The sequence below is a fragment of the Ictalurus furcatus genome, chromosome 1 (genome assembly GCF_023375685.1).
Source record: "Ictalurus furcatus strain D&B chromosome 1, Billie_1.0, whole genome shotgun sequence".
NCBI lineage: Eukaryota > Metazoa > Chordata > Actinopteri > Siluriformes > Ictaluridae > Ictalurus > Ictalurus furcatus.
This window is the reverse complement of record NC_071255.1, coordinates 18,166,522-18,178,693: the sequence shown is the minus strand read 5'-3', so window position 1 is coordinate 18,178,693 and position 12,172 is coordinate 18,166,522. Positions and strand designations below refer to the sequence as shown.

At 37.6% G+C, this 12,172-nt stretch overlaps 1 protein-coding gene across 2 annotated transcripts in view; it reads right to left on the bottom strand.

Annotated features, from left to right (window-relative positions):
* palmdb (palmdelphin b) overlaps positions 1–12,172 on the bottom strand; it is a 36,331-nt gene that overhangs the window by 20,316 nt on the left and 3,843 nt on the right. For both annotated transcript variants that reach the window (XM_053630473.1, XM_053630480.1), the window contains exons 2-4: positions 4,865–4,946; positions 2,995–3,075; positions 2,752–2,882 (exon numbers count right to left, since the gene is read on the bottom strand). In XM_053630473.1, coding sequence (XP_053486448.1) covers positions 2,752–2,882; positions 2,995–3,075; positions 4,865–4,909 — 257 coding nt within the window. In that variant the 5' untranslated portion in view covers positions 4,910–4,946. The remainder of the gene's footprint in view (positions 1–2,751; positions 2,883–2,994; positions 3,076–4,864; positions 4,947–12,172) is intronic.

The following is a 12,172-nucleotide window of genomic DNA, read 5'->3' as shown; positions in this document are numbered from 1 at the left end:
AGAATTCGTCATTTGATAATAAACCATGAACCTGTTAGTTTTGTCATGCAACGCTACCATTCTTCTCAACTCCAGAGAATGGTTTGGAATAGCGTCATCATTTCACAGAGTGAGGATGGAAAGGAAGCAGAGAGGATGGAGAGGAAGCAGAGAGGAAGCGGAGAGGATGGAGAGGAAGTGGAGAGGAAGTAGAGAGGATCGAGAGGAAGCGGAGAGGGAAGCGGAGAGGATGGAGAGGAAGCGGAGAGGATGGAGAGGAAGCAGAGAGGATGGAGAGGAAGCGGAGAGGATGGAGAGGAAGCAGAGAGGATGGAGAGGAAGCAGAGAGGATGGAGAGGAAGTGGAGAGGATGGAGAGGAAGCAGAGAGTATGGAGAGGCAGCGGAGAGGATGGAGAGGAAATGGAGAGGATGGAGAGGAAGCGGAGAGGCAGCGGAGAGGATGGAGAGGAAGCGGAGAGGAAGTGGAGAGGATGGTGAGGAAGTGGAGAGGATGGAGAGGAAGTGGAGAGGATGGTGAGGAAGTGGAGAGGAAGTGGAGAGGCAGCGGAGAGGATGGACAGGAAGCAGAGAGGATGGAGAGGAAGTGGAGAGGAAGCGGAGAGGATGGAGAGGAAATGGAGAGGATGGAGAGGAAGCAGAGAGGATGGAGAGGAAGCGGAGAGGAAGCGAAGAGGAAGAGAAGAGGAAACGGAGAGGAAGCAGAGAGGAAGTGGAGAGGATGGAGAGGAAGCGGAGAGGATGCAGAGGATGTGGAGAAGTTGCAGAGGAAGCAGCTAGGTGGAGCAGAGAGGGAAAGGGCACACAAAAGGAAAACCCTCTAAAAAGAAGCATCAAAATGTAGCAAAATAACTGACCTGTTCATGTCAGTCTCATCTGTAAATACTGTAGCTTTGTGTTCGCTAACTTAGCTAATCAAGTATTAACCACAGTTTCACTACCAGCAAGCATTATCACTATTAAGCCACTCAAAATATGCTAAAGGACAGCATTATCTACTGTATAGTTATAAAACTAAGTAATTAACAGACAAATATCCAACGTACAGTACATTTAGGGAGCCCACCATGTTATTTTAAATGTTGAAATTACAAATACAGCTAGGGCAAACAGCAGCAACAATAACACTCGATCTCCGTTAGTCCTGGCATGTACAACTGACCAGCACTCACAAATTCTTTGTGAATAGAAAGCTTTTGTAATAATTTTCCTAGGATGATTTGCCATTTAAAAAAAACTAATCCTCCGGGTTGTTGGTCACAGATAGTTAAACAATGGAGTTGAAATAGAGAACTTGTTTTGCCATGCTGTGATTGGGGGCATGACTTTGAACTTCAGTGTCAGAAACATTTATTTAAAAAAAAAAAGACGAGTTACCTCCAGAGATTTCCTCCAGATTGCTTTTTTATTATTATTATTATTTATTTATTTATTTTTACTTTTAGGGATCAGAGCCCAGACAGTTCACTAAGCTAGATTCTCAAGACTAAAGTATTTTCTATTTATACTCATTTTGTTTGGGAAGAAACAAGAAATCAAGCCATGTGACAAAAGAAGTTGTGATGACATGAACTGTGACCTGGTTATAGACTGCATCAGCTTATCTATTACTAAGATAATCGATAGGTGGAGATGAAATTGTTAATGTGTTTTTATTGATTGTAAAATTGCTTGGCTTTTTGGTTTTGTTTTTTTGAGTGACTCATTCTAAGATCTCAGAAGTTGAATACAGTTTCCTTGATTTGTTATTTAGTACTTATTTCTCAGTCATCCATCAGGTAGTGTGGAACTGATGTCAGTAGACAGAATATGTAATTCTACACAGGGAAACTATATTGTTTAACACTTGAAATTCATAATTACTAGGAGTAATCCTGCTTAAATAATCCTCTCAATCACTTCCCTCTCAAGAATAAAGAGATTAGTACTTAGAATAATGAAGACTACGGCACGGTGCAGATCTTTTTCCTGCAAAGCTCTCAGCTATTGAAAAGTCTTGCAATTTGTATTTTGTTATATAACGTTTCTCTTGGGTAAAGCTACAGGGTTCAAGGGTATGAAGAGTTCTAGTAAACTGCTGTTTTAATGCTGTTGCACCCCTCTCAGGTTCATTGATGGTCAAGTGAAAAGACTTTGAAATCCCAGGGTGCCTTCCTGCCTATGCTACCTTCTCACATTCCCTTTAGTTAACTAACATAACTAGACCTGCTGGACTCCCTTTTAAACCACTGTAGGATTAGAGTATACCTAATAATCTGTTCTCTCTCTCTCTCTCTCTCTGAGCTGTATGTGTATTCCTGCTGCCTGACATGATGTAGATGCTTGATCCTGACACACTTCATCTGTTGTGGCTCCTCTCACCCTTCAGACCTGCCCAATTCATCATCAAACTACTTCTACTTGGAGCCTCTGCACTGGTGAATCACCTTCTACTACTGTGAATGGTTCCATGTGGACACTAAAGATATCTCAAAAACAGTTTATACTCAAGATTCACCCTTGATTATTGCATAATCTTACTTGTATACTGTAGATTGTACCTAAACTGCTGTCGCTGTGCTAGTCCCTGGACTCCAAAATGCTCATACTGAACATCTGGCTTTACGTTTCCTTTACTTTAGCACTATATACATCAAACTGAATTTAATTGTGTTAATGCTGATGACTACATATGATGAAACCCACACATGAACTCAAACAAAATAACAGAAATAGACACCCAAAAACTGAAGCAGTCCTATTGTTTGGAGTACCTGTAGATTTGTTGTTGCAAGAGCAGGGCCTGCTGCTGCTCTTCTTGAGCCTGTGCCCTCATGGCTTCTTCCTCCTGCTCATTCTGACTGCTCAGGCCATCCATGAGCCACTGTTCCCGCAGGGCTTTTTTCTATTTGGACAACAGAGATTTCTCTGTTATAGTTCTTACCTAGGTCAAGACCTAAAACTACAGAACCTCAAATAAGTCATACAACTATGTGAAACTGTAGGACACTATATACCTTTAGATACTGAAGTTTTAATTTCTCTTCCTCAATCGTTCTCCTTTTCTTTGCAATGTCCTCTTGTATTCTTCTTTTCTCCTGTTTCAACACACAGATCAACAAAAACATATTAGTCTTTACAATCCTGAAAACAATCAATCTATTCAGTTCTATAAAGCTGAGGTGAACTCATTCCATGGTCACTTGCTATAGCTGCTTCTTTATGATACTGGTATGTGCAAAATATGGAGAACATTTTCTAATCCTGTTGAAACATTTTCTGTAAGAGAACCTTTAAGCCATGCATAAGGTGTAAAATTAGATGATTTTGCAGGAACAATAATGTATAAAACATAACCAGAACATGGGCCTGAACACAATTTCCAGAAAATGAAAATAAATAAATAAATAAATAAATCATGGAGAAAACACTAATTGATTTTCCTCTACCACAAAAAATTTGTAACAATCAGAATTATATCGTCCTGTTCTTCAAGAGCAAATGGACAAAAAGGCTAAGAATTAAACTAACTAAGATCTAAATCAATACCAAGTATCACTATTGAGGCTAATACTGGTCTGAAATACTGGATCTGTATCAATTTGACATATTTTAATGAAATTTAGGATCCGCTGATGAATTATGCCATGAATGACTGATGTAACACTGATCTTGCACATAAACAGAGGACACAAATTGTCTTAAAGCACATCGCCATCAAGTGTGACATTGCACATAATTTGGCCACAGAACCTTGAAGGCTTGCCTTGTTGTCAGTTTTGGATCATGGAATAATTAAGTTGATAAACCCTAATTAAACCGTGCATCCTAAATTGAACAATATTACCAATTCAATTCAGTTTTATTAGACTCAAAAGGGAACCCATCCTCATCTGGGTGACACCGGAGAGTGCGATTATAAATAATTCCCTTCTAAACATGTGCTAATACTACATGGTCAAATAGTGCAGTTGTGTAACCAGGAAAATTCATTACAGTTTTTACATGAAGTCTGTTTTGTTGAACTTCTCCACCGTTCACTGATGGAGACTTGAGTGCAAAACTGTTTGTGGTAATTGCAATGCTGAGGCTATAATAGCAATTGTAGTCCTAGCCATCGTAGCATACTGTAACTGTTCATATGAATTGAGGTCCAAAACCATCTTCATGGTTTTTAAGTGGTACCATCCTCAGCAATCTCAATGATCTTTAGGCTGTACCATGTGAGGCCATCCTCAGCAGCAGCATGTGACTTCCTATTGATGAGAACTCCAACCAGAAGTAGGGCATCAGGATGGAAATAAGACTCTGATTTTGTAACATTCCAATACATTCAAATGAACAATCACAGCAGCGCTTCCTAATGAGATTCCTATCAGGATCTTTTTAAGAATAGATTATTTTCAGATGTATAGATGAGGAGATATGATATTCAGCTTTAGTAGCTTATGAGACAATGTTACAGGTGTTCTTTAGGCAAAAATATAATCCTTACATTCGTCTTACAGTATACCGAGAAGTTTTTAAAATGTGTAAAGAATATAAAATATGACAAATGCATGTTTAGAGTGCATGTTTAGTGATCCTACACTCTTAGAGGATGGGGTTCTCCAGGGGGTTTTCAGGGTTCATTGGATAATTAAAAGTTCTTAGCTTCCAAAAAAAAAAAAAAGGTTCTACTTTTCTACTTCATTTCTATTTCTAAGGAAACAATTTGTTGTAGGGTTCTGCATAAAACCTTGAATATTTTACAACTGAAGAATCCTTTAAGAATGAAATTTTTTTCTAAGCCTGAATAAGCCATGCAGACTGATTAAAAATCAACATGCAAGCATAAAAATATGATTATATATGAAAATGTAGTACTATTTCTAGTACTATACTCACTGTGATGGCCTGTAGTCTCTCCCGTAATAGTTCAGCCTCCTCCATACTGACTCTGCTACAGAGAGCTGAGAAAGTATCTCGTCTGAGCGATGCATACAGCCGGAGAATGAAGGGGGTACAGGCAGAAAGCAAGAGAAAAGAAGCCAAAATTAGACTATGGGTGGGTGGATGGTTGGTAAAGGCGGGCACACTTTCTGGTTGGGTGAAGCTGAAAAATCAGTGGGGTTTGGAAGAAAAAGGTGAAAAGGTGCAAGAAATTTCTGTAACAATTCTGTGTTCTCCCTGAGGGATAACTGGGTTGGTAGTGATAGTGCTAACTATCGCACTGTCAAATTGAAAGAGTAGACATGGTTGAAGTGTTTTTTCTGACATATCACGTGTCACATTTTTCCAGCCATATGATCTGTGGGACTGGAAAACTAAGACCTCAACTTGGGAAATGACATAGTCACTCTCAGTTTACTGGATGCCAATGAATAAGGGATAAAAAGGCAACAAATTCCATGCCAGTAACAGGAGAAGGCAAATAAGTGTCAGTGTATTGGAAAAGATAGTGGCTAATGTCATTAACAACATCTTAAAATGTCATACGATATTTTTATCTGGATCATGGTAAGATAGATGTCAAGGGGAGATTTTTCCATAGAAATTATTGTTCCAAAAATATAACTTAATATTCTAAGCCTTGCTAATCTTTCGTAACATTTCCAGAACAAGCACTGTACATATTTTATCTATAAATATTTCTCATATGCATCCAAGTGCTGTATTCAAGGCCGGTTTGTGATGGATCGGATATGAAGAATGACAGAGGCTATGTTGTGCATGTTAGTAATAGTCTGCTGAAGCGAAGCCTCACTTCTGTCACTCAAAGATCAACCCATGACAAGCAAGATAAATGAATATAGTGTCAGGAAAAGGCATTCAAATAACAATGTGCAGTTATGAAAGATGCTTACATAAGAGTCCTCTTCAGTGATGTATCTGAATGCCAGTCAATAATAGAACTGGTAAATAAATAGACCATTGATTTGCACTAAGTACAAGAGGGTCATATAAGGTTTCAATGTCAAACACTATTCCTCAAGGGTAATTAAATACAGCAATGATTCCTAAAGTTATTTCTGCAGCAAATATTTCCAGACATGTTCATGTTTTAGAGGAATCTGATAAACATTGATGAAATTACAATATTCTGTTGCGTGTTATATTCTTATAGACTACTATTCTGTAAATGTTACTGGAGATTCAGCATAGGAGAATCAGGGTTGAGCATCCATACTAGATTCTCCACCAGGACGGTTGATCTACAGCATGTTAAAGTGTGTGTGTGGGTCTCTCTCTCAGCACTGTAGTGAAAAAAACCTCTTGGCAGAGTTCAGTGTCCATTTGACACCAGTATAACAACTGGTTTAAAGCACCTGTCAGACTTGTGCTCAGTAACAGCAGTGAATTATAGCACCCCAGATGAGTTGGGTCTAAATTTGTTGAGACTGGCTATGTGAAGTGATACACAAGTTTTGCACTTATGCTGGTGTTCAGTGGTTATGTGTACATGAGTGTGTTTGTATATAGTGGGTGGGTGGAATGATTAGCATCTATTCAGTGTAGGGATGACTCTTCTCTGTGGCTCAAAACACTGCATACATCTGACTGATGTATTTTGTGTGTAGGAGAGCATACACCGACTGCTGCATAACCTGGTTAATGAATTTTATGTATGTTCCTTCTCTTCTGTTCAGAACATTATTTAATATTTACTCATATAAAACATATAATGTACAGTATAACAATTCTCATGTGAACAGTCATGCTTATAATAATTTTTGAATCATGAAATTGTCATTATTTAAAGTTGAGCTTCATTACATCAGGGAAAGTGCTCCTTCGACTCTCTCACTGTCACATTGTGAAGTAAAAAATGAAGGACGGTATGTGCTGTATACTAAGAAAATAACTGGTTCTCCAAGGGTACGTTTATGAACGCAGTTATAGCATGTGTGACATTCCGATTATGTGAAAGTCACTGCCGACAAAGTCAGTTAGGCCAGTGTTTTGCAAACCTTTTGGAACCACGGACCCTTTAACTGTAAAATAAAATTCACATACCCCCCTCAGTAGAGATTTAGTTCATGAACATAATCCACTACTCAATTATTAGGCTCATTCAAATGTTCTTTTTATTTATTGGAGCCATTGAGCTTTTTATTCCTGAAAGTTTCACCAAGAGAACACATTATGTCCAAGTTAACATTTTTTATAGGCTGACCTTTATTTTATTTATTAAGTTATTAATAACAAAAAAATGATTATTTATTTATTTTTTTATGTTATTAAGGTTTGGATTAAACATATTCATTTCAAGTGACCAGTAAGACATGGTAATAATCATTAGAATAAGAACGCAGTAATAAATAAAATAACATATATGTGACTTGTGATTTCTACCACTGTAACAAAATTAAAAAATGTAAATATATTAATAATAATAATAAAAAAATTATTAAATCATGGACCCCATGGTTGTGCCTAACCGAAACTGAGAACTTTAAGTTAGGCTACTATAGTCTATCTTACATCTACATTTTTATAAAAAATTATCACCTTACTTAAAACAAGATAACTAACAAATTATATGTGGTTAATTTAGTTAAACACAGTTATAGCAAACAATTTGGTTAAATAAAGTAATTAAAATGGTGAAACACATGTAGTAGTACACTAAACAAACATATCAACATATGATGCAGAAAGACACAGTTAAATCACCTCAGGCTCGCACCTAATCACCTAATTATAGCACTTCGGATATATAGCACTTTAATAGCACAACTTATATATATATATATATATAATTACCCTTACAAAAAAAACCCTACAGGAATCCTGCAGGATTTTCATTTTTATGTTGGTTGTTTACTGGACACATTGAAAAACTGTGCAGGATATTCCTGTAGGGTTTAGAATAGAGCCTTCGGTATAATAAAAACATGCAGGAATGTCGCTGCACAAGGGGAAAATCCTGCAGGATTTTTTTTGAAGGGCTGCTGCACACCTCCTGCAGAAATAAAACAAAGTTCCCAAGTACTTAATCTACCCTGGAGGACAACCTCTATAAAAAGAAAATCTGCAGGTTACAGTGCATCCAGAAAGTATTCACAGCGCTTCACTTTTCCCAAATTTTGTTATGTTACAGCCTTATTCCAAAATGGATTAAATTCATTATTTTCCTCAAAATTCTACAAACAGTACCCCATGACAACGTGAAAGAAGTTTGTTTGAAATCTTTGCAAATGTATTAAAAATAAAAAACAACAAAAAAAAGCACATTTACATAAGTATTCACAGACTTTGCTCAATACTTTGTTGAAGCACCTTTGGCACCAATTACAGCCTCAAGTCTTTTTGAGTATGATGCTACAAGCTTGGCACACCTATTTTTGGGCAGTTTCTCCCATTCTTCTTTGCAGGACCTCTCAAGCTCCTCCAGGTTGGATGGGGAGCGTCGGTGCACAGCCATTTTCGGATCTCTCCAGAGATATTCAAACGGATTCAAGTCTAGGCTCTGGCTGGGCCACTCAAGGACATTCACAGAGTTGTCCTGTAGCCACTTCTTTGTCATCTTGGCTGTGTGCTTAGGGTCGTTGTCCTGTTGGAAGATGAACCTTTGCCCCAGTCTGAGGTCCAGAGCGCTCTGGAGCAGGTTTTCATCAAGGATGTCTCTGTACATTGCTGCATTCATCTTTCCATCGATCCTGACTAGTCCCCCGGTTCCTGATGCTGAAAAACATCCCCACAGCATGATGCTGCCACCACCATGCTTCACTGTAGGGATGGTATTGGCCAGGTGATAAGTGGTGCCTGGTTTCCTCCAGACATGACGCTTGCCATTCAGGCCAAAGAGTTCAATCTTTGTTCAATCTTTGGTCTGAGAGTCCTTCAGGTGCCTTTTGGCAAACTCCAGGCGGGCTGTCATGTACCTTTTACTGAGGAGTGGCTTCCATCTGGCCACTCAACCATACAGGCCTGATTGGTGGAGTGCTGCAGAGATGGTTGTTCTTCTGGAAGGTTCTCCTCTCTCCACAGAGACACGCTGGAGCTCTGTCAGAGTGGCCATCGGGTTTTTGGTCACCTCCCTGACTAAGGCCCTTCTCCCCCGATCGCTCAGTTTGGACGGGTGGCCAGCTCTAGGAAGAGTCCTGGTGGTTCCAAACTTCTTCCATTTACGGATGATGGAGACCACTGCACTCATTGGGACCTTCAATGCTGCAGAAATGTTTCTGTACCCTTCCCCAGACCTGTGCCTCGATACAATCCTGTCTCGGAGGTCCACAGACAATTCCTTGGACTTCATGGCTTGGTTTGTGCTCTGACATGCATTGTTAACTGTGAGACCTTATATAGACAGGTGTATGCCTTTCCAAATCATGTTCAATCATCTGAATTTACCACAGGTGGACTCCAATCAAGTTGTAGAAACTTCTCAAGGATGATCAGTGGAAACAGGATGCATCTGAGCTCAATTTTGAGTGTCATGGCAAAGGCTGTGAATACTTATGTAAATGTGCTTTCTTTGTTTTTTATTTTTAATAAATTTGCAAAGATTTCAAACAAACTTCTTTCACGTTGTCATTATGGGGTACTGTTTGTAGAATTTTGAGGAAAATAATGAATTTAATCCATTTTGGAATAAGGCTGTAACATAACAAAATGTTGAAAAAGTGAAGCGCTGTGAATACTTTCCGGATGCACTGTATGTAGTCAATAAAATGAATTTTAAAATGGTAGATTTGCTTGGAGTGGGAAAAACACACCACTTAAACACTCTCTTTCTCAAGTCTTGTAGTAGATATGTAGGCATGCTCATTTTAGAATAATAAGACATGTTATTATAACTAACTGGCTTGTATGTTGAGATATTTGGAACACTGTTGTCCTCTGTAAGTTTGTTTTCCAGTTTGAAAGTTCATTCCGTATTGCCATAATACAATAGTTTAGTGTTAGCTTAGTGGGCCTTGTTGAAAACTGTGTACATGAATTTTAAAGTAAAAAGTAATTTCCTTCAAATTAGAGATGTTAATGTAATGAACAAACAACTTTAGAATTATTTTACTACTCTATCTCCCTATCTTTTTAACAGCAAACGCTATTTCATTAAGTGTATCTTCCTCGGTAATGTGAATGTTAACGTTTATAAGCATTATATAACATAATATAACTTTTTATAACTTTATAACTTATATAACTGTATTTTGAGCACCCTCTATGTAGTACAACTTATATTTTATGCTATTATTTTAAATCTTAAAACTGATATTTTAGCAGTTTTTGAGTAAACCAGATTTAAGTTTACTGACATGACATTATTTGCCAATTCAGAATTGTATTAAACTTTATAACAGCTACTTTATTGAAAAAAAGGCAGTTTCTTGATTTTTCTATTGTATTATTTTGGATTATTTTATTATAACAATTATTTTGGACCAACAGAGTAAATAAGAGAGCAATTAACACATAACTCTTTGGCGCCTATCTTTGATTCATGATGCGAGTGCAAAAATAATGCACTGTGTATTTGTATATTTTTATGACGACTGGTGCAGGTAGTAATGTAGTACAATGCAGCGTAATTGTAAAAAGGTTGGGTTCAAATGTGTACATTAAAAAGGGGTGTGGTTAGGTATGCTGCTATGACATCCAATCAAATCAATTCCTCTCATAATATGTTATTGCATTAATGTTGGACTATAAACAAAAGTAAGCTTCTGTTTATAATGTAGATTAGTAAACATTGGGTGTTGACATGAGTTGAGGACTGCTTATTCAATTCCACAAGCTTGATTCTGTTGTTATTTAAGCATTTTTATGTCAATTTGAATATGAATATATTTTGGATCTTTGTCCTGCTAGAAGAGCCAACTAGGACCCAGGTGTAGCTACAGTGTTAGGCACAGATAGCCAGATTCTCTAATCTCTACTTAATGGAATCGATGATGTCATGTCTACTAACAAGGTTACCTGGGCCCTTGGAGAAAAAACAGGCCCACAACAACACAGTTCCTCTACCATACTAACAGTGGGGATTTTATTTCCCCTCTGTATTACCCATCCTTCTTTTTAAACTAAACCCACCTTTAGTCTCATCTGACCTGGTTCCAATAGCATCTAGTGGAATCTAATTCCAGACACTTATGTTTGAGGTTGGAGGAAAGAACTATTTTTCTGGCATAGTTTCAAAATAGTTTGTTGGCATGGAGGTGGTGTCTAATTGTATATCTGGAGCATTGTGACCCATAATGCTATCTGCAAATCTCCAAACTTGGTCCTTGGAGAAAGGTTTGCCTCTCTAACCATCCTCCTCACTGTGCCTGTGGGAAAATCAATGCCTTAACAGTAGATATGGGCATTTTTAGGTGTGTAGCTACTTTTTACAGCCATTGCCTGATTGATTTGGATCAACACATTTTGTGTCATTTCACTGGTGTATCTCTAATCTTCCCCATGTTTATGACTAAGGGAAGTTGGCCTCTGTGTCCCCTCATATTTCACCTCAGTGGAACAGGAAGGTTTGGATGACTGCTTTAGCATTTCAGACAGAAAAAAAAAAATACATTTGTTGTAAGCTATGTCTCTTCAAAATGTAAAACATAAACAGGAACATGTTTCAGTTACATTTGTACACAAGAATTCTAGAGGTACGAAAAATCGTGAAAGATATGTTTTGTTAAAAAGAACAACCTTTCTTCAATTAAATATAAATGTATTCATATTTTCGGTGTGAGATTAAACTAATTAAACATATTTCATAACCTTTTTACCAGTCTTTGTTAAGGGTACTAATAATTCTGAATGTGACTGTATGCTATGCATATTGTCTATACTGGATAATCAGAGTATTATAAATATGCATTACTTCTGTGCATGATCAAATAAAGTTTATTACCCTATTGAAAGCTTTTTTTTTTTTTAAATGAATGACAATTTTCAGTGACACAAGTTATCATGCTGCAGTGACATTTAACTTCTGTTCAGCACTCCACTGCTTAAAAACAATGTGACTTTCTGTCATTATGTTTTGTCAACTAACACAATGAGCCTTACAAAGTCATAATCAGGAATTAATGCACTCACTCATTTTTGTCTGTCAAGTATTTAAGCTGTAAAAATGACCAAAATCTCGTCTATCAGCAAAATAATACCTACAAAAAATCCAGCAAATAAATAGGATGGAGTGCCTTTCTGTGGGTAAGTGGGTACTCTCCCTCACCAGGGTGTCCAGCGGAAAAACCTGCTGGAGTTGGTCTTTAT